Genomic DNA, 25113 nt, shown 5'->3' on the forward strand with positions numbered 1-25113 from the left:
GAAGAGATACAGCTAGTGGAAGGTGAAGAGATACAGCTAGTGGAAGGTGGAAAGATCTGTATGAACCATATGTGTACAATGTTCCCCAGACAGAAGTAGAGACTCTTACACATGCAAAAAATACCCATAGTTTTGAATCGGGACGTCCCACAAGCTAATGGTCAAGTGTCCACATACTTTCTGATGCAAACTATTTACTTAGCATTTTTCTTCTCTGTTTTGTAGGAAGGAGCAGACTGTTCTATCTCCAATGAACTGCTGGAACCTGCTGCTTACTCAGGTGAAGCGGGAGAGTCGGGACCACGCCACGCTTAGCGACCTCTACCTCAATAACGTCATACCGCGCTTCTCCCAGATCAGCGAGGACTCAGGACGTCTCTTCAAGAAGGTAAGTGGTGCTTACGTTGCATCTGGTCTTTCTCATATCCCAAACACGTACATCTTTTGGTGGACTGGTCGAGAAATTTAACATTGGGCTAAGATTCTCATCTAAACAAACAAGCTGCTCCAGCAATTAATGGCACTGTATTAAAGCTAAAGGTCTATAGTAAGTTAAATAAATCGGAATCAATTAATTAAGGAGTGGATCCCCATGAAAGCCCACTGACCAAATAATGTTTGGGAAATGTGCTAATTACATGGTAGTATGTATTTGTATGAGTGTATCAGGTACAGTAGTGTTGTTGGGATTTTTTTTCTTCTATTTATTCATGCATTTTCTTCCCCGCTCCTGACTGGGGAGGACGAGGCCACCCCACGCCCCCTCCGACAAGTGCACAGCAATGGAACATCTTATCACCTACACTTGACGAGTGCAGTGCAGTGCAGTACAGCGCTGTGTACGGAGAGCCACACCCTCTACCATCTCCGTGCAGGCGCCACCGACCAGCCAACAGAGGTCGTAATCGCACTATTCTGAGAGAGAGTCCCCATCCGGCTTGGTCCCGCCCCTGTCTGAACAACAGGCCAATCGTTGTTCATGTAGCCGCTCGATACGACGTATTCGAGATCTCAGCTCCGGTGAACAGCGTGTGTTTTACCGCTGCGCCACCTGAGCGGCATTCATGCATTTTCTACCTTTTCCACCTGATTTAGCGCAGCCTGATTGCGTTTGAGGGCGGTATATTTGCCTGCTCCACGCCCCCTCCTGCGCATGCGCAGTCCACTTTTGCACAGGTGCCTCGGTCTGCTAACCAGGATCCTTGCACCCCACCCACTTAGTCCAATCTTTTCCCACCCCGCAGGTTCCGTGGCCAATTTTGTCTGCTGCAGGCAGTGCCAATTGTGCCCGCTAGGTGGCGCCCAGCCAACCGATAGCAGATCCGAGACTCGAACAGCGCCAGTTTGTCTTCGGCTGCTGGAGATCCTGATTGCGTCGGGGGGGGGGGGGGGGGGGGGGGGGGGGGGTGTATTTGCCTGCTACACGCCCCCTCCGATGCGTGCACAGTCCTTAACCCCTTCTTTTTTTGCCCGTGCCTTGGTGGATTCGCCTTCCGGTGTTTTGAAGACCCCATCACCCACTTAGTCCGGTCTTTTCCCACACAGCAGACTCGGTGGCCAATGGTGTCCGCTAGGTGGCGCCCAGCCGACCAATAGCAGATCCGAGATTCGAACTGGGGTGTTCAGAATCTTGGTGGTGCTGGTGTGCTAGCGGAATATCCCAAAGCGCCCGCTTTGTAATTAGTGTTGGAGCATTATGTTTTCCCTAAGCATTGACATTGAGGTGTTTAAAAATTCCCAACAACACTGCTGCACCTGATGACTCACCAGCAGACTCGGTGGCCAATTGTGCCCGCTAGGTGGCACCCAGCCGACCAATAGCAGATCCGAGATTCGAACTGGGGTGTTCAGAATCTCGGCGCTGGTGTGCTAGCGGAATATCCCAATGCGCCCGCTTTATATTTAGTGTTGGAGCATTGACATTGAGGTGTTTAAAATCCCAACAACATTGCTGCACCTGATACAGCACACACTACTGTGCTAGTGTCATTGCATTGTAAAAGGTCCACTTACCAAATAAGATTGGTCATTTGGGGACCTATTCCAGTTCCTTTTGATTGTTACTGGGCTGATTGGGGCGATACTTTGGGTCAAGTGTCATAAGCATACATAACTTCAGTTGGTTAATTAGTGCCTAACCTTCTATTTCTTTCTTTAAATCCCAGTAAACGCCACCAGTCGGTCTGAATAGTTCGGTAGCGATGATACGATGCTGTCCTGGTTGCCAGTACAGTTTATCATTCCTTGTCGTTCGATAGTCACACCTGATCTAACCGCATTCTAAGTGATTTATCTATTTAAAATGCCATTCGCTCCAAAATCCCTCCAGGGGTCAGTGCACGTAATCCTCCCACAATCCCTTTCATTCGCCTCCTGCCTGTTTATTGATTGAGCCAGTGGTTGCTGTACTTGGTGTTAGGCTCGTACACTTTCCCATGCACTCAGACTCACACACACTCCCCACAGTCCCCATTGCATGATGGCTACCTGAGGCCAGTGTGCTTAAAGACGTGTGCTTAATGACATCAACAGTTTGCTACTGTTGCTTTGGTCAATGGGGGATATCCTAATTCCACTGCTGGAGATCCTAATTGTGTTCAGGGGGGTATATTTGCTTGCTCCATGCCCCCTCTGATGCCCCTCTGCACTGCTCCTCAGAAGGATCCTTGCACAAGAAGAGTGTTTTGAAGACCCCACTTACTTAGTCTGGTCTTTTTCCCACCCAGCAGACTCGTTGGCCAATTTTGTCTGCTGCAGGCACTGCCGATTGTGTCCGCTTGGTGGCGCCCAGCCAACCGGTAGCAGATCCGAGATTCGAACCGGGGTGTTCGAATGGGGTGTTATGAAGGTCACAACTAGGGATGTAACGGTACACGGGAAAATCGGTGCGCATGTGGCGCGATTTGAATCGGTTAATCATTTAAGATGAATCGATATTCACTTTAAACAGCAGAGGGCGCTCGCGCTATATATTTTATTACAGAATAAGGGAAATGTGTAGCATTTATTTGCATAGTTTGCACATATCTAATAAATAAAAGGACATTCATTATTTAGATGAATTAAATATAAGCACGAATAGAGTATTTTATTTTAAATAGAAGTAATAAAAGAAAACGTCATAATTTGTCTTCAATTTCATTTAGTTTAAAAAAATCGCGGGGAAAATCGTATCGTGAACCCAGTATCGTGAATCGTATCGCATCGTGGGTAGAGTGTATCGTTACATCCCTAGTCACAACACAACAAAGGCAAAAGTCAAAGTAACAATGGCAGTTTAAGCGGCTGTGTCCCAAATCCATCTTTATGAAGGTTTGTCCATGACTCGGGTTCATCAACAAATCTTAAGATGTGAAGGTCTGCTGTGCTAGTTGCATACTGAGTGTACGTCAATACTTATGCCAAAGCAGTTAAATAGAAAAAAGTGACCTTGGTACCACTTTGGTATGAGTGTATCAGGTACAGCAGTGTTGTTGGGATTTTTGTCTACTATTTATTTATGCATTGTCTACCTTTTCTTCTCGTTTTAGCATAGCCAATTAGTCTTCCACTGCTGGAGATCCTAATTGCATTCGAGGGGGGTACATTTGCTTGCTCCATGCCCCCTCTGACGCCCCTCTGCACTGCTCCAAAGAAGGATCCTTGCACGGTGTATTGAAGACCCCATCTACTTAGTCTGGTCTTTTTCCACCCAGCAGACTCGTTGGCCAGTTTTCTCTGCTGCTGGGACTGCCGATTGTGTCCGCTTGGTGGCGCCCAGCCAACCTGTAGCAGGTCCGAGATTCGAACTGGGGTGTTATGAAGGTTTATCCATGAGTTAAATTCGAATTATATTACCTGATCACAACAAGGGCAAAAGTCTAAGTAACAATGGCAGTTTAAGCGGCTGTGTCCCAAATCCATCTTTATGAAGGTTTATCCATGACTCAGGTTCATCAACAAGTCTTAAGATGTGAAGGTCTGTGAGTACTGATGTTGGATATGTACACAGAGTAATTTTAAAGGTGGTTAAGTCTTCAACCATGTGTCACTATGTTAAACATATTGTTTTAATTCGTTCTCAGAGCTGTCGTATCCACTTAGCATGCCAGACACATTGGAACCTAGTGTAGCGTTTTCCTTTACCGTGCCTCTATACCTGTCCAAACTGGTTAGTCAGACTGGAGCGCAGTGTTTGCACTTGCATAGCCTTATATAACCTTTCCTATCCTGGTTGCCAGTTCCTTCTAATCCAATCTTATGTCTTCAGATAGGACAGATTAGCCCAGCCAGACTAATTCATGTCAAAGACCTGTGGGTATTGTGATCTAAGGCTTCGGTACCATCCAGCTAACCCGGAGAGCTCGGTTAAAATGCCATTCCTTCAAGCGAATCAAGTCATCTGCAGCAACCACAGGATATACCCGTCATATCATGATCAGGGTTGTGGAGTCTTGGGAGCCTATACTGGAAAAAACAGGGTGCAAGGGGAGATTCTAAGGTTCTAAGATATTAAAGTTTGAATCTTAGCAGTGCTAACAGACATTATTGGCAGTGCTTGAATGAGGGAAGTTTTGCTGCAAATGTGTTCACTGCTGGCTAGTTGCGGCACTTTCATGAGTGGTGGTTGATTAGCAGAGAGCGTAGCGTGACTCTCCAGGCTGTTTGTGACAAAGTAGGAATTGGCCAGATATTAAAGAGTCTAAGTTAGGGCGTCACGGTGGTCAAGTGGGTAGCACTGTCGCCTCACAGCAAGAAGGTCCTGGGTTCGATCCCCAGGTGGGGTGGTCCGGGTCCTTTCTGTGCGGAGTTCTCCCCGTGTCCCCGTGGGTTTCCTCCGGGTGCTCCGGTTTCCTCCCACAGTCCAAAAACATGCAGCCAGGCTAATTGGAGACACTGAATTGTCCTATAGGTACCTAGCCGCTAGGATGCATAAACTAGTGCAAGCCCGGATAAATAGGGAGGTTTGTGTCAATCAGTAATGCGGATCACAATCCGCCGGCGACCCCTAACGGGAGCAGCCGAGGAAATAGATAGATTAGAGAGTCTAAGTTAGTAAAAGCTAGTGAAACCTCAAGGGTCTTGGTTCTATTGTTTAATTTCCACCCATCAGGTACTCATACCACTCTGAAATCTGACAGGCTTATTCTGGTCATGTGACTTCCTCTCCACCAATGCCGATCCCCGCTCCGATTGAGGAGAACGAAGCTAACCCACGCCTCCTCCGACACGTGGGCAGCAGCTGTATGCATCTTGTCACCTACACTTTGATGCGTGCAATGCGGATCAGCACTGTGTACGGAGAGACACACCCTGGCAGCACTATTTTCTCATCTCTGTGCAGGCGGCATCAATCAGCCAGCAGAGGCCGTAATTGCATTAGTTATGAGAGAATCCCTATTCGGCTTTTAATATCCCACCCCTATCTGAACAGCAGGCCAATCGTTGTTCGTGTGCCCGCTCAGCCCAGTCGGCAGGCAGAGCTGAGACTCGATACGTCTGGTCATGTGACTATTTGACCCAGGATGGATAATAAAGCCAGGTGTTACCCGCTACAGTAAGATTTTGTTTTTCTATTCTCGTGCCTTAGGGGTTTGTCAGCCGCCCTGGTGACCCCAATCAGCACCGCTCTCCCTCTTCCTATTCCACCGCCTTGTCTCATCAGTATTCCCTTTACAGTTCCCACCGCTCCCTCCCCGTCTCCTCCACGTTGCCCTGTTTCAGAAACGAGGACTCCTTAATTGAGCGCTTCCAGCATACACCTCCCCAGAGACTCCGGTTCATGGATGCTGCTGATATCTGCATTATAGGTTGTGCCTCTCGGGTACCCCCCCACAAGTTCTCCAAATGAAAAGGGCTCGTCAGGCATACTTTGATAGCTTTGTGTGGCATTTTAAACTGGGACGGCGGTAAGTATCGGCTGTCTGGAAGAATGTTCTGTAGAATTGATGTCTAAAAATTGTGAATGTTGTCTATGCAAGTAATTTATTCCATTAAACTGGCCAAACATGCATTAATGTGGCTGTGAATTGCAAGTCCAGATATTTTTTGAGTATACCTATAGACCTATTTTTAAACCTAAGCTACCTTTCTGCAAAGCTGAAGGATAGCATGTGCTTCCTCTACTCTCCTATTTAAACTGTTACTGTCGGGCATTAATGTAGGGCAGCAAAAATATTTAAAGGGGCTATGTGTTCATAAAACATAATTTTACTTTGATTATTTATTAGGGGAGGCCGAAACACCTTTATACTACGAGAACAGAGCATGATTCCTAGTCTCTTATGACTGACATTAGGGTACAAAGTAGATATTGTTTCTACACTCATTGTCCATTTAATCAGCTCCATTTACCATATAGCAGCACTTTGTAGCACTACAATTACTGACTGTAGTCCATCTGTTTCTCTACATGCTTTGTTTCATGCTGTTCTTAAATAGTCAGGACTCTCCCAGGACCACTACAGAGCAGGTATTATTTGGGTGGTGGATCATTCTCAGCACCGCAGTGGTATGAGTGGATAAGACACAGTAATGCTGATGGAGTTTTTAAACACCTCACTGTCACTGCTGGACTGAGAATATTCAGCCAACAGCGCCCCGTGGGCAGCGTCCTGTGACCACTGATGAAGGTCTACAAGATGACCAACTACATCTACAAGGTGGACCAACTAGGTAGGAGTGTTTAATAGAGTGGACAGTGAGTGGACATGATATTTAAAAACTCCAGCAGCACTGCTGTGTCTGATCCACTCATACCAGCACAACACACACTAACACACCACCACCATGTCAGTGTCACTGCAGTGCTGAGAATCATCCACCACCCAAATAATACCAGTAATTGTAGAACTACAAAGTGCTTCTATATGGTAAGTGGAGCTGATAAAATGGACAGTGAGTGTAGAAACAAGGAGGTGGTTTTAATGTTATGGCTGATCAGTGTATATCTTCTAAGGTACCAAACTTTTAAGCCTGTGAGGGGTACCAAACTCTGGTCCATAAACAGGTCTGTAGTTGCAGTACAGATCACTCGACAATGCTTTACCAGATATTTGATTGGTGTAATAGACCAAGAAAAATGTTTGATACAAGACATCAGCTGCTTGACAGTCCGCAGTTGCCGTTGTCTGATTCTCCTCTTCATGATGCGCTATATATTTTGAATAGAAGAAAGATCGGGACTGCAGGCAGGCCAGTCAAGCACATGCTAAATGAGGCCTGCTATTGTCTTGTTGACAAGCAGTGGGCTTTCCATGAAGATATGGAAGATATGCATGTTTCTCTAAAATCACACCACCTTCACACAGTACCAGTGCACCCCATATAGGTTGTTGGCTTTTGCACCTTTCACTGGTAACAGTCTGGATGGTCCTTCCTGTCCTTGCAATGGAGAATTGACACCCTTGTTTCCATTGGCTTTCAGCCCATGCGAGATCAACTCGGATGTTTCAAAAGTTGCATATAAATGAATATATGGCTTTCTCCTAGTGAAACCTAGAGTTTCAGTTTGCATTTTTTGCTGCAGTGGCGTCTTGTGTTAAGAGATGATGCTTTTCTGAAGTACTCCCAAACCCATGGTTGGTGGCAACAGGCTGATAAGGTCAAGCCATGCCCGTGCATTTAGATTTGGGAGGTGAAAGCAGACATAAAATGAACTAGATTGAACTCAATTCTTGAACATATGTGTCATTTAATTCCTTTCTTTTACTACTTTTACTACTTATAAATAAAATCATTAATCTGGGGTTAAACTAACCGAGCAGTCTTTAGCCAATCGGAATCGCATACTTCCATACTCAATAGTACACGAAATGAGTGCGCGAGAGCGGTTAGTACGTCCGAATACATAGTACTGTATACACAAAGAGGTACGTGAGAAGTACCCGGATGACCTACTTCTTGGGCAGCCATGTTTGAGTATGCAAGCGATGCACACTTGTGGACCGCTAATGTATCCCATAATGCAACTGGAGCTAGGCGTAGGCGTTCGAAGCGGAATAAGAAGCAAGAAAGATGGCGGAAAATGGAGAGTCCTCTGTTTACAAGTGTAAGTAAGATAAATAAAAGAAAAATTTTAAAGACGAATAAATAACAAAAAGACGATAAATATCCAAAATTTTGGCGAGTGGGGTTTGTAATGAGTCTGTAACTATGGTGATATTACGTCATCACGCCCCCACATCATCACTTGACGTTGGTAAGATGGCGGATGTAGTACGTAGCGGTGTTGTGTGCATACTGCATACTTCTGTACTGAAAGTATGTACTTCTTTACCGGCCGAGTAGTGCATACTAGGGTTGGGCGGTATGACGGTATTGCGGTATACCGCGGTATTTAAAAATGTTGACGGTATTTAAAAATGTTGACGGTATTTTAAAAATATGAAGCGCCAAATTTCTGCTTCAGGTCTACCTTGAAAACGGAGACTTAAAGACCTTCGCGCATCCACAGTAAGGTGGGAGTGGTAGGCGGTTGGAGCTCACTGATTGGTTGTGGGGGTGCTTACTTTTTGAGATGATAACACAAAAGCTAGGGAGCTCTCTACATAGGGTGTGTTCAAACACCTAGTGAGCTGCCTTGCTGTCTTACTGCCTACATAGGCAGCTGCCTCAGTAGAGAGGATTCTAATAAGTCAATGACTTATTATGAGGCAGGTTATTCGAACGCGCTATTTAGACAGCGATCCCATCGGGTTTTGCTTGCTAAGCTAACAGTTAGCATCTTGCCATTCAAAACCATGGGATGGGGTGGCACAACGCGCTAGCATGTCAATATAACATATTTGTGTACCGAATACGGTTACATTCACTGACAAGCCCGAACTTGCAAAAGAAACACACTTGTGCAAGTTTATACAATATAATATTATCTGTGTGTGTGTGTGTGTGTGTCGCGCTCACTCTTCGCGATACTAAAAGTGTTTCGGATTTGAATTCCGGCAATAAACAGCTTCTATTATGACTGATTAATTCCCCGTACTGATGTTAAGCAGAATGGGTGTATTACAGCCGATAAGAACAACGCAAAAATGAAAACATGTATATAGCGGCTCCCAGAGATGCGACTCGGTTCATTTGAAAGAGCCGTTCAATAGAATCGGACCCATTACTAACTGAGAGACGCCAACAACACCCCCCCCCCCCGTATACCGCGGTACTTTCTGAAGACGGTATGAAAATCGGCAATACCGCCCAACCCTAGTGCATACTTACTCAAATCTAGTACGTACTCTGTAAGTATGCGATTCCGGACACAGCTGTAGTCTACTGGCAGCCTGAAGAAAGTCTACCCGAGTAGGAGTACAGCTATCATCTTTCTGAGATTAGCTTCATAATTCAGCTCAAGCTACGAGCTGGACACATGGAGAAAACAGACCTAAAGCTCTGAAAGACTGGTCGCACTTGTCAGATGGAAGAGATCGCAGATCTGTCAGTACATGTCTGGCAGATGACAGGATTTGGGAGACGGGGATCCATTGGCGCCTCACAACAGACTGGAGCTTGGCTCATGCTGAGTGCTATTGTTACAGAAGAACCAGAGCTGTGCAACACTCACACCACAGACGTCTAGTAATCCTTTCCTACTGTTCTTAACCTGCTCGTCCTTTTCTGACCCAGCAGATCCAGAAGTGGAATACAGTTGAAGTGGAGTTTGCCCCTGTGTTTAGTTCTTTTATTAACTTTTGTAAGGGTTTTCTCAAGCTACGCTACATGCCAAAAGTATGTGGACACTTGGTCTTGTTGGACATCCCATTAATAAGGAGCTGAACCCTTTTGGGTGCCATAACAGACCTCCAGGGCAGAAGTGGAAGAAGCACAAGAGCAGACAGGAATTAGACATGAACATATTGGGAGAAGACAAGTAATATGTGAAGGAAAAACAACATTCTACAAGATTTTGGAGGTGTTTGTGGGAATTTGTGTCAATTCTGTCAAATACAGTGCAGACACTGGTGTTGGATAGGAAGCTCTGAAAATGGCATAGCGATTCCTGGTTTCTACACTCACTGTTCATTTTATCAGCTCTATTTACCATATAGAAGCACTTTGTAGTTCTACAATTACTGACTGTAGTCCATCTGTTTCTCTACATGATTTGTTAGCCCCCTCTCATGTTGTTCTTCAATGGTCAGGACTCTCCCAGGACCACTACAGAGCAGGTATTATTTGGGTGGTGGATCATTCTCAGCACTGCAGTAACACTGACATGGTGGTGGTGTGTTAGTGTGTGTTGTGCTGGTATGAGTGGATCAGACACAGCAATGCTGATGGAGTTTTTAAACACCTCACTGTCACTGCTGGACTGAGAGTAGTCCACTAACCAAAAATATCCAGCTAACCAAATATTGGGCAGCCATTGATGAAGGTCTAGAAGATGACTCAAACAGCAGCAATAGAGGAGCGACTGTCTCTGACTTTACATCTACAAGGTGGACCAACTAGGTAGGAGTGTCAATAGAGTGGACAGTGAGTGGACACTGTGTTTAAAAACTGATCCACTCACACCACCACCATGTCAGTATCACTGCAGTGCTGATAATGATCCACCACCTAAATAATACCTGCTCTATAGTGGTCCTGTCCTCCTCTATATGGTAAGTAGAGCTGATAAAATGGACAGTGAGTGTAGAAACAAGGAGGTGGTTTTAATGTTATGGCTGATCAGTGTATTAGATAAAGTTAAAATCAACACACCGGGTCCCGAAAACCAGGTGTAACGGATATAGACTCAACCCAACAATCTAGCTGGAATCGGTTGTGGACTGCTTCCAGTCTGTCATGATACACGTCTCTGAAGGAAAGTCTGAAGAGTTCTCCAGATGTCTTTTGCTTATCTTCATTATTTCCCTCAGTATGGAACAGATGGGTTTGGATTCAGTTTTGGGTTTGTAATAATAGGTTTTCAGCGTCGGGTGTATTTTTAGTCCGCTATCTCTCTTGAGGAACCGCGAACTCCTGGGCAGTCGCTCCCCACTCCCTATTTTTCCTATGATGTCATGGAGTGAAGCACTCCAAAATAATGACTTCACGTGTCCGTTTGGACCGACGTGCTGACCCGTCTAGGACAAAATACGATTTTGTGAAATGCTCTTAATCAACCATAACATTAAAACCACCTCCAGCAAAACCAGCACTTTGTAGTTCTACGATTACTGACTGTAGTCCATCTGTTTCTCTACATACTTTTTTAGCCTGCTTTCACCCTGTTCTACAATGGTCAGGAGCCCCACAGGACCACCACAGAGCAGGTATTATTTAGGTGGTGGATAATTCTCAGCACTGCACTGACACTGACATGGTGGTGGTGTGTTAGTGTGTGTTGTGCTGGTATGAGTGGATAAGACACAGCAATGATGCTGGAGTTTTTAAACAGTGTCTACTCACTGTCCACTGTATTAGACACTCATACCTAGTTGGTCCATCTTGTAGATGTAAAGTCAGAGACGATCGCTCATCTATTGCTGCTGTTTGACTTTGTCATCTTGTAGACCTTCATCAGTGGTCACAGGACGCTGCCCATGGGGTGCTGTTGGCTGAATATATTTTTGATTGGTGGATTATTCTCAGTCCAGCCGTGACAGTGAGGTGTTTAAAAACTCACTCATACCAGCACAACACACACTAACACACCACCACCACCATATCAGTGTCACTGCAGTGCAAAGAATGATCCATTACCTAAATAATACCTGCTCTGTGGTGGTCCTCTGGATGTCCTGAGTATTGAAGAACAGCATGAAAGGGGGCTAACAAAGCATGCAGAGAAACAGATGGACTACAGTCAGTAATTGTAGAACTTCAAAGTGCTTCTATATGGTAAGTGGAGCTGATAAAATGGACAGTGAGTGTAGAAACAAGGAGGTGGTTTTAATGTTATGGCTGATCAGTGTATAAAGGTTCAGATTTGTCTTTCTGTTACTAACCACCATGTCCTTTTCATTGTGACCCTGGTAGAGGTCTCTAAACCTCAGATGTAGGTTGACATTTTAGCGCTGGTCCAGCTTTGAACATCAGTAGGAACTCTGCTGGTCAGTAGGATTTTGGCTTCTTTTATATCCAAAGCATTTCAGGGAGAGCTAACGGCGTGCCACTCCTTAGTCCAGTTCTATTATTAATGCGCCCCTATAAACAGACCCCCTGCCAGCTATTCATCTCAGTGTTTAAAAGGTTCGATGTTAGTGCGACTCTTCCAATGCTAACTGTCCTGGAACTGAACCTTTAATCTGACCTGTAGTTCACGTGTGTCCATCCTTTACTGCTAAACTGATGGACCACTCACTGTCTGCATTCCAATTCTAGCATCTCACATCCAAAGGTGTTAGATCTGGTTGGGTGGGGTATGTTCCAGTTTTCATTCCTTTCACCAGCCAACCCGTAGAGCTTTGGACGTGTTTTTAGGCACTTCATTTTCACAGCGAAAAACCTCAAGTCTCTCAAACAGATGTGATGGCAAACCACCATTTCCATTTCACACACTACTTGCCAAATTACTCCGTCTTAAAATCTTAATAAAAGCCCTACCCCATTCCCCCATCCCCCCATCCCACACTTCCCCACATTTCCCCAAAATATCAGCTTTCTTGTATCGAGTACATTTTCTTGGGATACAACTTTACTGGATTCAAAGTATTGACTACGGGTCTGTTTTGAAACCTAGTGAGCTGCCTTGCTTTCTTGCTGCCCACTGCCTACCTAGTAGAGAGGATTACATCTGGGATGGATGGATGGATGTTGGAAGGAAGGGATGGATGGATGTTGGGAGGAAGGGATGGCTGGATGGACGGATGTTGGCAGGAAGGGATGGATGGATGGATGAATGGATGTTGGGAGGTATGGGTGGATGGATGGATGGATGTTGGGAGGAAGGGATGGATGGATGGATGGATGAATGGATGTTGGGAGGGATGGGTGGATGGATGGATGGATGGATGGATGTTGGGAGGGATAGATAGATGGATGGATGGATAGATGGATGGATTGATGGATGGATGTTGGGATGGAGGGGTGGGTGGATGGATGGATGGATGGATGTTGGGAGGGATAGATAGATGGATGGATGGATTGATGGATGGATGTTGGGATGGAGGGGTGGGTGGATGAATGAATGGATGTATGTTGGGAGGGATGGATGGATGGATGGATGATCGAGTACATTTTCTTGGGATACAACTTTACTGGATCTAAAGTATTGACTACGGGTCTGTTTTGAAACCTAGTGAGCTGCCTTGCTTTCTTGCTGCCCACTGCCTACCTAGTAGAGAGGATTACATCTGACATCCAATTTTAGAAGACATAATATCGAGAAGAAGTCAGCGATTATGTTGCGCTGCACTGAATGCTGGAATTGCCTTCGCCTGACATAGACAACTGACATTTTACATGAACAGTTTTACATTTATGCATCTGGCAGACACTGTTATCCAAAACTGCCTACATCTAGGCAGGGTAAGGATGGTGGTGGGGCTTGAACCTTCTATTACCACCCAATCCTGATGATGATGATTAATCTTTTTTAATCTTCTAGTCATCTAATTTGTGGCCTTTTTTTGTTTCAACAGAGTAAAGAGTTGGGAGTTCAGCTGCAGGAGGATTTGATGAAGGTTCTCAATGAGCTCTACACGGTAAGTGGTTTAACATGGATGGATGGATAGATGTGGGGTGGGATTGATGGATGGATGGATGTTGGGAGGGATGAATTTATAGATGTTGGGAGGGATGGATGGATGGATGGATAGATGTTGGGAGGTAGGGATGGGGGGATGATGGATGAATGTTGGGATGGATGGATGGATGAATGTTGGGATGGAGGTATGAGTGGATGGATGGATGTTGGGAAGGAAGAAGGGATGATGGATGGATGCATGGATGGATGTTGGGAGGGAGGGATGGATAGATGGATGTTGGGAGGGATGGATGGATGGATGTTGGGAGGGATGGATGGATGGATGTTGGGAGGAAGGGATGGATGGATGTTGGGAGGGATGGATGGATGGATGTTGGGAGGAAGGGATGGATGGATGTTGGGAGGGATGGATGGATGGATGTTGGGAGGAAGGGATGGATGGATGTTGGGAGGGAGGGATGGATGGATGTATGGATGGATGGATGTTAGGAGGAAGGGATGGATGGATGAATGGATGTTAGGAGGAAGGGATGGATGGATGGATGCATGGATGGATGTTGGGAGGGAGGGATGGATGGATGCATGGATGGATGTTGGGAGGGAGGGATGGATGGATGCATGGATGGATGTTGGGAGGGAGGGATGGATAGATGGATGGATGGATGGATGTTGGGAGGAAGGGATGGATGGATGGATGTTGTGAGGAAGGGATGGATGGATGGATGGATGTTGGGAGGAAGGGATGGATGGATGCATGGATGGATGTTGGGAGGGAGGGATGGATAGATGGATGTTGGGAGGGATGGATGGATGGATGTTGGGAGGGATGGATGTTGGGATGGATGGATGTTGGGAGGAAGGGATGGATGGATGGATGTTGGGAGGGATGGATGGATGGATGGATGTTGGGAGGAAGGGATGGATGGATGGATGTTGGGAGGAAGGGATGGATGGATGGATGGATGGATGTTGGGAGGAAGGGATGGATGGATGCATGGATGGATGTTGGGAGGGAGGGATGGATAGATGGATGTTGGGAGGGATGGATGGATGGATGTTGGGAGGGATGGATGGATGTTGGGAGGAAGGGATGGATGGATGGATGTTGGGAGGGATGGATGGATGGATGGATGGATGGATGTTGGGAGGAAGGGATGGATGGATGGATGTTGGGAGGGATAGATGGATGGATGGATAGGGACACACAGACAGATAGCAAACTTCCCATCACTTAAATCTTGCTCATTTGAATTCAGCATGTGAACTGAATCAACTGACTCACTAGACAGGAATCATGTTAAAGTAATGACTCATTTAAGAATCGGCCAGATATACTACAAATGGCAGCTTGTATGTATGACCAAGCGTGTGTACGTGTGCCAGTATTTATGTATCTTCTTTCACTGGAAAGAAATAGCCAGTCATACTGGTAATTACTGTCCCAGCTGTCGGTGATTCCAACAGACTGGTGCCCTCACTGATTCATCTCAGATTACTCAGAGCCACTATTGTCAATTCAGCACCGTTCTGTTCCTGCTATAATAATGAAAGGCAACAACTGTGGGTCAGGACAGGAGACTCAGATTACATGAATAAGTGTGGTTTTTGCTAGTTTGGCACAATGTAACCCTAGACGTCAGCTTCAGATTCCTGCCTTGGAGAGCACATAATTATTTACTTACCTGATAGAATATCATTATACCGTGGTCTGTTTTACCTACAGAGACATGGTGTACTCTCTGGGCTTAGACTGGAAGTACACTGAGGTGGCGGTTTATTACAGGGCATCAATTTAAAGTAGCTAGTTCACCTACCATACCAACGTACCAATTCAGAGTAGCTAGTTCAACTACCATACCAACGTACCAATTCAGAGTAGCTAATTCACCTACCATACCAACGTATCAATTAAGATCAGCTAGTTCACCTACCATACCAACATACCAATTTAGAGTAGCACTAATTCAGACTAGCACTAATTCAGAGTAGCACTAATTCAGACTAGCACTAATTCAAAGTAGCTAGTTCACTTACCTTACCAACGTAACACTGTAGTGCTGAGAATGATCCACCACCCAAATAATACCTACTCTGGGATGGCCCTGAGAGAGTCCTGACCATTGAAGAACAGCATGAAAGGGGGCTAACAAAGCATGCAGAGAAACAGATGGACTACAGTCAGTAATTGTAGAACTACAAAGTGCTTCTATATGGTAAGTGGAGCTGATAAATTGGGCAGTGAGTGTAGAAACAAGGAGGTGGTTTTAATGTTATGGTTGATCGGTGTATACTGATAGTATGGTCATATTTCCACAGTGACCCACGCTGCCCAATCATGGCACCCAAATACAGCAAAAAGAACTTACCATGTTATTACTCTATCTTGAAGGGGAAGTCTACATCACAGTCACGTTTTACCAAAAAGCACAAACACAGAGAATGCTTTTAATTAGCAGCGGGGCTCTTGTATTGATACCCGAGCTTTGTTTTCACTCAAGCGTTGAAAATTCCTGCTCTAATGCGGAACATGTGTGCTTTGTTTCAGGTCGTGGGGGGTCAGGAAAAAGATTGGGGGTTTGGAGAGCGGTGTTTTAGATTCAGGAGAGTTTTGGCTTTCTCTGAACGTGACTGGAATATTCTAGGCTTAGACACCAAAGATAGTTTTGTGCTGATGAGGAAATGGGTTGTTGGTTGAAATCTCTATAAAAGGAAGTAAATCCTTTAATTAAATACCATGAGTCGATAATAATAGACCCTGGATCATTTTTACATCTGTGGATTATATAACAAATCACAACAAGGGAGTATTCTAGCTCTGTAGTTCTGAGACCAACTTGCATTAGGACAAGATGGTGTGGCCTATGCCAACCGTTTCCAAACTCTTATTACTACTGTTTTGTATAAATTGAAGCCAGAGCAATGAGAAGTATTACATTTGTAAAATAAAAAACTTGATGTGCTGAAATCGCAGCTCTGCTACCGGTCGGCTGGGCGCCCCCAGCAGGCACAATTGGCAGTGCCTGCAGCAGACAAACTTGGCCGCTAGTATGCTGGGTAGGAAAAGACCAGACTAAAAAAAGGTGTGGGGTGTGCTCTGGTTAGTAGCCTGAGGGACCTGTATAGAAGTGCAGGGATGGGTTGATCAGTGAGTGACTCTCCATGCGCCTCACGTACAAAGCCACAGAAGTATGGGTGAATAAGAAGGTGTCAGTGGTTGGTGTGTCAGGCATTTACGTCCGTAAAAGTCCCTTTAAAACAGAGATGGGGACTCGAGTCGTTACAAATGACTCGGATTCGACTCGTGACTCGCAAAAAATGACTCGTGCACAACAAAAGTCAGCAACATTTACGTGTGACAATTATATATACAGTATATACATGATGTACAGTGTATCACAGAAGTGAGTACACCCCTCACATTTCTGCAGATATTTAAGTATATCTTTTCATGGGACAACACTGACAAAATGACACTTTGACACAATGAAAAGTAGTCTGTGTGCAGCTTATATAACAGTGTAAATTTATTCTTCCCTCAAAATAACTCAATATACAGCCATTAATGTCTAAACCACCGGTAACAAAAGTGAGTACACCCCTTATTGAAAGTTCCTGAAGTGTCAATATTTTGTGTGGCCACCATTATTTCCCAGAACTGCCTTAACTCTCCTGGGCATGGAGTTTACCAGAGCTTCACAGGTTGCCACTGGAATGCTTTTCCACTCCTCCATGACGACATCACGGAGCTGGCGGATATTCGAGACTTTGCGCTCCTCCACCTTCCGCTTGAGGATGCCCCAAAGATGTTCTATTGGGTTTAGGTCTGGAGACATGCTTGGCCAGTCCATCACCTTTACCCTCAGCCTCTTCAATAAAGCAGTGGTCGTCTTAGAGGTGTGTTTTTGCTGTCATTATCATGCTGGAACACTGCCCTGCGACCCAGTTTCCGGAGGGAGGGGATCATGCTCTGCTTCAGTATTTCACAGTACATATTGGAGTTCATGTGTCCCTCAATGAAATGTAACTCCCCAACACCTGCTGCACTCATGCAGCCCCAGACCATGGCATTCCAACCACCATGCTTGACTGTAGGCATGACACACTTATCTTTGTACTCCTCACCTGATTGCCGCCACACATGCTTGAGACCATCTGAACCAAACAAATTAATCTTGGTCTCATCAGACCATAGGACATAGTTCCAGTAATCCATGTCCTTTGTTGACATGTCTTCAGCAAACTGTTTGCGGGCTTTCTTGTGTAGAGATTTCAGAAGAGGCTTCCTTCTGGGGTGACAGCCATGCAGACCAATTTGATGTAGTGTGCGGCGTATGGTCTGAGCACTGACAGGCTGACCCCCCACCTTTTCAATCTCTGCAGCAATGCTGACAGCACTCCTGCGCCTATCTTTCAAAGACAGCAGTTGGATGTGACGCTGAGCACGTGCACTCAGCTTCTTTGGACGACCAACGCGAGGTCTGTTCTGAGTGGACCCTGCTCTTTAAAAACGCTGGATGATCTTGGCCACTGTGCTGCAGCTCAGTTTCAGGGTGTTGGCAATCTTCTTGTAGCCTTGGCCATCTTCATGTAGCGCAACAATTCGTCTTTTAAGATCCTCAGAGAGTTCTTTGCCATGAGGTGCCATGTTGGAACTTTCAGTGACCAGTATGAGAGAGTGTGAGAGCTGTACTACTAAATTGAACACACCTGCTCCCTATGCACACCTGAGACCTAGTAACACTAACAAATCACATGACATTTTGGAGGGAAAATGACAAGCAGTGCTCAATTTGGACATTTAGGGGTGTAGTCTCTTGGGGTGTACTCACTTTTGTTGCCGGTGGTTTAGACATTAATGGCTGTATATTGAGTTATTTTGAGGGAAGAATAAATTTACACTGTTATATAAGCTGCACACAGACTACTTTTCATTGTGTCAAAGTGTCATTTTGTCAGTGTTGTCCCATGAAAAGATATACTTAAATATCTGCAGAAATGTGAGGGGTGTACTCACTTTTGTGATACACTGTACATGATCCGACGTCATTCTGATCGTGTCATTTTCTGCTCTCTAATAACGCTCCGGCCGTCTTAACCCGCAACGCACGCAATGGGTAAATGTTCCAACCAGCTTCCGGCGTAGTGATGAAGCGTCGCTCCCCACACAGTTTGAAGTTTATTTAATTTGTACATTTTCGTTACCTTTGGATTGGAATCTCACTTAAAATGGTGGAATACCCTACGTAGTGCACTTTACAGGAACAACTAATGTGAATGGAACGCTCCTATGGAATTGGCGCTAATGATTGTAAGAACCGCTTTCTGAACCAATCAGATCTTCTGATTTTAATTTGTAGTAAGAAGTACTGTTATTTGCATTTATTCAGTTTGCAGCTTCACACAATGAAACGCTTGATTGGCTTTCTAACGAGTCAGTGTTTTACTTCACAACCAGGAAAAGTTTGGAGGTTTTTAATTATAAGCACATTTACAAAATAACAATATTTTGTAACAAATATATATATATTGTAAATTAACAAAATTTACAATATATATACAGGTATGTATATATATATATATACAGTGCCTTGCAAAAGTATTCAGCCCCCTTGAACTTTTCAACCTTTTGCCACATTTCAGGCTTCAAACATAACGATATGAAATTGTAATTTTTTGTGAAGAATCAACAACAAGTGGGACACAATCGTGAAGTGGAACGAAATTTATTGGATATTTTAAACTTTTTTTAGAAATAAAAAACTGAAAAGTGGGGCGTGCAATATTATTCAGCCCCCTTGCATTAATACTTTGTAGCGCCACCTTTTGCTGCGATTACAGCTGCAAGTCGCTTGGGGTATGTCTCTATCAGTTTTGCACATCGAGAGACAGAAATTTTTGCACATTCTTCCTTGCAAAACAGCTCGAGCTCAGTGAGGTTGGATGGAGAGCGTTTGTGAACAGCAGTTTTCAGCTCTTTCCACAGATTCTCGATGGGATTCAGGTCTGGACTTTGACTTGGCCATTCTAACACCTGGATACGTTTATTTGTGAACCATTCCATTGTAGATTTTGCTTTATGTTTTGGATCATTGTCTTGTTGGAAGATAAATCTCCGTCCCAGTCTCAGGTCTTTTGCAGACTGCAACAGGTTTTCTTCCAGAATGGTCCTGTATTTGGCTCCATCCATCTTCCCATCAATTTTAACCATCTTCCCTGTCCCTGCTGAAGAAAAGCAGGCCCAAACCATGATGCTGCCACCACCATGTTTGACAGTGGGGATGGTGTGTTCAGGGTGATGAGCTGTGTTGCTTTTACGCCAAACATAACGTTTTGCATTGTGGCCAAAAAGTTCGATTTTGGTTTCATCTGACCAGAGCACCTTCTTCCACATGTTTGGTGTGTCTCCCAGGTGACTTTTTATAGATATCTTTGAGAAATGGCTTTCTTCTTGCCACTCTTCCATAAAGGCCAGATTTGTGCAGTGTACGACTGATTGTGTCCTATGGACAGATTCTCCCACCTCAGCTGTAGATCTCTGCAGTTCATTCAGAGTGATCATGGGCCTCTTGGCTGCATCTCTGATCAGTCTTCTCCTTGTTTGAGCTGAAAGTTTAGAGGGACGGCCGGGTCTTGGTAGATTTGCAGTGGTCTGATACTCCTTCCATTTCAATATGATCGCTTGCACAGTGCTCCTTGAGATGTTTAAAGCTTGGGAAATCTTTTTGTATCCAAATCCGGCTTTAAACTTCTCCACAACAGTATCTCGGACCTGCCTGGTGTGTTCCTTGGTCTTCATGATGCTCTCTGCGCTTTAAACAGAACTCTGAGACTATCACAGAGCAGGTGCATTTATACGGAGACTTGATTACACACAGGTGGATTCTATTTATCACCATCAGTCATTTAGGTCAACATTGGATCATTCAGAGATCCTCACTGAACTTCTGGAGTGAGTTTGCTGCACTGAAAGTAAAGGGGCTGAATAATATTGCACGCCCCACTTTTTAGTTTTTTATTTCTAAAAAAAGTTTAAAATATCCAATAAATTTCGTTCCACTTCACGATTGTGTCCCACTTGTTGTTGATTCTTCACAAAAAATTACAATTTCATATCGTTATGTTTGAAGCCTGAAATGTGGCAAAAGGTTGAAAAGTTCAAGGGGGCTGAATACTTTTGCAAGGCACTGTATATACAGTGTATCACAAAAGTGAGTACACCCCTCACATTTCTGCAAATATTTTATTATATCTTTTCATGGGACAACACTATAGAACTAAAACTTGGATATAACTTAGAGTAGTCAGTGTACAACTTGTACAGCAGTGTAGATTTACTGTCTTCTGAAAATAACTCAACACACAGCCATTAATGTCTAAATGGCTGGCAACATAAGTGAGTACACCCCACAGTGAACATGTCCAAATTGTGCCCAAATGTGTCAATATTTTGTGTGACCACCATTATTATCCAGCACTGCCTTAACCCTCCTGGGCATGGAATTCACCAGAGCTGCACAGGTTGCTACTGGAATCCTCTTCCACTCCTCCATGATGACATCACGGAGCTGGTGGATGTTAGACACCTTGAACTCCTCCACCTTCCACTTGAGGATGCGCCACAGGTGCTCAATTGGGTTTAGTCCATCACCTTTACCTTCAGCTTCCTCAGCAAGGCAGTTGTCATCTTGGAGGTTGTGTTTGGCCCAGTTTTCGAAGGGAGGGGATCATGCTCTGTTTCAGAATGTCACAGTACATGTTGGAATTCATGTTTCCCTCAATGAACTGCAGCTCCCCAGTGCCAGCAACACTCATGCAGCCCAAGACCATGATGCTACCACCACCATGCTTGACTGTAGGCAAGATACAGTTGTCTTGGTACTTCTCACCAGGGCGCCGCCACACATGCTGGACACCATCTGAGCCAAACAAGTTTATCTTGGTCTCGTCAGACCACAGGGCATTCCAGTAATCCATGTTCTTGGACTGCTTGTTTTCAGCAAACTGTTTGCGGGCTTTCTTGTGCGTCAGCTTCCTTCTGGGATGACGACCATGCAGACCGAGTTGATGCAGTGTGCGGCGTATGGTCTGAGCACTGACAGGCTGACCTCCCACGTCTTCAACCTCTGCAGCAATGCTGGCAGCACTCATGTGTCTATTTTTTAAAGCCAACCTCTGGATATGTTGCCGACTACGTGGACTCAACTTCTTTGGTCGACCCTGGCGAAGCCTGTTCCGAGTGGAACCTGTCCTGGAAAACCGCTGTATGACCTTGGCCACCATGCTGTAGCTCAGTTTCAGGGTGTTAGCAATCTTCTTATAGCCCAGGCCATCTTTGTGGAGAGCAACAATTCTATTTCTCACATCCTCAGAGAGTTCTTTGCCATGAGGTGCCATGTTGAATATCCAGTGGCCAGTATGAGAGAATTGTACCCAAAACACCAAATTTAACAGCCCTGCTCCCCATTTACACCTGGGACCTTGACACATGACACCAAGGAGAGACAACGACACATTTGGGCACAATTTGGACATGTTCACTGTGGGGTGTACTCACTTATGTTGCCAGCTATTTAGACATTAATGGCTGTGTGTTGAGTTATTTTCAGAAGACAGTAAATCTACACTGCTATACAAGCTGTACACTGACTACTCTAAGTTATATCCAAGTTTCATGTCTATAGTGTTGTCCCATGAAAAGATATAATGAAATATTTGCAGAAATGTGAGGGGTGTACTCACTTTTGTGATACACTGTATATATACATTACTATATATATATACATACAGTACCAGTCAAAAGTTTGGACACTTTCTCATTCCTGTGTTTTTTCTTGATTTTTTTTTAATTTTCAACATTGTAGATTAATAATGAAGACATCCAAACTATGAAGGAACACATATGGAATTATGTAGTAAACAAAAAAGTGTTAAACAAACCAGAATATGTTTATATTTTATATTCTTTAAAGTAGCCATCTTATGCTTTGATGACAGCTTTGCACACTTTTTGGCATTTTCTCAATCAGCTTCATGAGGTAGCCACCTGGAATGGTTTTCAATTAATGTTTGTGCCTTGTCTAGAGTTAATTTCTGGAATTTCTTGTTTTTTTAATGTGTTTGAGACCATCAGTTGTGCTGTGCAGAGGTAGAGTTGGTCTTCAGTATTAATCTACAATGTAGAAAATAAAAATAATCAAGAAAAACCACTGAAGAGAAGGTGTGTCCAAACTTTTGACTGGTACTGTGTATATACAGTATATATATGTATTATAAGCATTATTATACATTCCTATTAAATTCCTAAACGGTTATAAATTTAATAGCATCTGAAAGAACAGAAGCTAAGTTAAGCAGTGGTTATGGATTTTTTGCTGTGTTTGGGATTTTGGCCTCTGTGCCAATTTGCAATGAAACAAAACGTCAGTTTAAGCTTCTAACTGGTAACTTCTTGTTACGGAAATTATATTTGCACAATGACTAGGAAAGTAAAGGCACTAAGTAAAACGGCAAAATACAGTCGCTAATCTGTTGTTGTTTTTATCAAAACTTACATATTATTTGTTTATTTCTATGCTACATTTCCAATATATGTTTTGTGTAGATTATATTGACTCATGACTTGACTCGGACTCTAGCCTAAAGACTCGTGACTTGACTCGAACTCTAGCCTAAAGACTCGTGAATGACTCGGACTCGTATTTTGTGACTTGTGAACAGCCTTAAAAGTCCCAAAATGTTCCCACCTACTAGCTGAAGCTACCGATCTAAGAGTGTAAGACCAAACGAGTGCTTTCTGTGAAACCCTTGAGGCCAGTCATGCAATGTTGTAGGAAACTAAGGAATGTAACTTTTTTCACCCACATAGGAAGGTCAGAACTTACAGACACGAATGGTAAATGATTTACGATGGCTTAAGTGTGACTGACAAGACTAGTCATTGTATCATTTTTTTGGTCGTAGCATGACTTGGGAGGGTTCCTTTCTTGGGAGGGGTAAACAGCAGGGGCATTCTCAATTCCTCATCCGAATTGTGCATTCCGTTGCTGATTTGGTTTCTTGTACTGACGACTGCATGGCTTTAAATGATCTACAACCCCAAATCAGAAAAAATTGTATGGAAAATGCTAATAAAATATAAATGCAGTGTTTCTTACATTTACTTTGACTTTATTTGATTGCAGACAGTTTGAACTCAAGATGCTCTGCTCAACTTCATTTCATTTATTAATAAAACTCCATTCCTGCATTTCAGGCCTGCAACACATTCGAAAAAAAGTTGGGACAGGGGCAATTTAGGGCTAGTAATGAGGTGAAAAAACGAAATAATTATGTGATTCCAAACAGGTGATTGTAATTATGGTTTGGTACAAAACGATCCCTCAGATGGCACTGCATCAAGAACCGCCACTCAACAACAGCTGATATAACCACATGGGTGAGGGATTACTTCGTCAAACCTTTGTCAAGCACTACAATACAGAGTTACATGCACAAATGCCACTTAAAACTTTACTGTGCAAAAAAGAAGCCTTATGTTAACCATGTCCAGAAGCGGCGTCGACTTCTCTGGGCTCGGAGGCATCTAGGGTGGACCATCACACAGTGGAAACGGGTATTGTGGTCAGAGGAATCAGCATTCCAGGTCTTTCTTGGAAAAAATGGACGCCGTGTGCTCCGGACCAAAGACAAAAAAGACCATCCAGACTGTTATCAGTTATTAACAAGTCCAAAAGCCAGGGTCTGTCATGGTATGGGGGTGTGTCAGTGCCCCTGGCAAAGGTCATTAACATTTCTGTGATGGCAGCATTAATGCAGAAAAGTACATTGAGATCTTAGAGCAACACATGCTGCCTTCAAGACGTCGTCTTTTCCAGGAACGTCCATGCAAAACCACATGCTGCACACATTACAAAGGCATGGCTGCGGAAGAAGAGGGTACAGGTACTGGACTGGCCTGTCTGCAGTCCTGACCTGTCCCCAATAGAGAATGTGTGGAGAATTTTGAGAGGAAAAATGCGGCATGATGACCCTGTACTGTTGCACATCTTAAGACGTGTTTGCAGGAAGAATGAGACTAAATAAAAGCTGAAACACTAAATCACTTGGTCTCCTCGGTGCCAAAACATCTTTTAAGTGTGGTGACAAGGAATGGCAACGTTATAAAGTGGTAAGTGCTTTACTGTTTACACTTTTTTTGGAATGTGTTGGAAGCCTGAAATGCAGGAATGGATGTTTATTAATAATTGAAATGAACTTGAGCAGATAAAACATGAAATATCTCAGGTTCATGCTGTCTGCAATCAAATAAAAGTCGAAGTAAATGTAAGAAACTGTTTTGTTATTTGCATTTTCCATGCTGTCCCAACTTTTTCTGATTTGGGGTTGTAGTACTTCTGTCCACTGGATTTTTTTTTTGCCATTAGTGTTAGCTTTTTGTCCTCGGATGTCATAAAAGCATCTGGGTAGAAATGAAAGTAAATTTTTTTCCTCTGGAAGAGTAAGCAATT

General features: G+C 44.1%; 1 protein-coding gene across 2 annotated transcripts in view; it reads left to right on the plus strand.

Moving 5' to 3' along the window:
• Positions 1-25113, plus strand: part of srgap2 (SLIT-ROBO Rho GTPase activating protein 2) — a 141714-nt gene that overhangs the window by 82591 nt on the left and 34010 nt on the right. For both annotated transcript variants that reach the window (XM_062987110.1, XM_062987111.1), the window contains exons 4-5: positions 226-388; positions 13542-13604. In XM_062987110.1, the coding sequence (XP_062843180.1) occupies positions 226-388; positions 13542-13604 (226 nt within the window). The remainder of the gene's footprint in view (positions 1-225; positions 389-13541; positions 13605-25113) is intronic.

The sequence above is a fragment of the Trichomycterus rosablanca genome, chromosome 24, assembly GCF_030014385.1.
Source record: "Trichomycterus rosablanca isolate fTriRos1 chromosome 24, fTriRos1.hap1, whole genome shotgun sequence".
NCBI classification, from domain to species: Eukaryota; Metazoa; Chordata; class Actinopteri; order Siluriformes; family Trichomycteridae; genus Trichomycterus; species Trichomycterus rosablanca.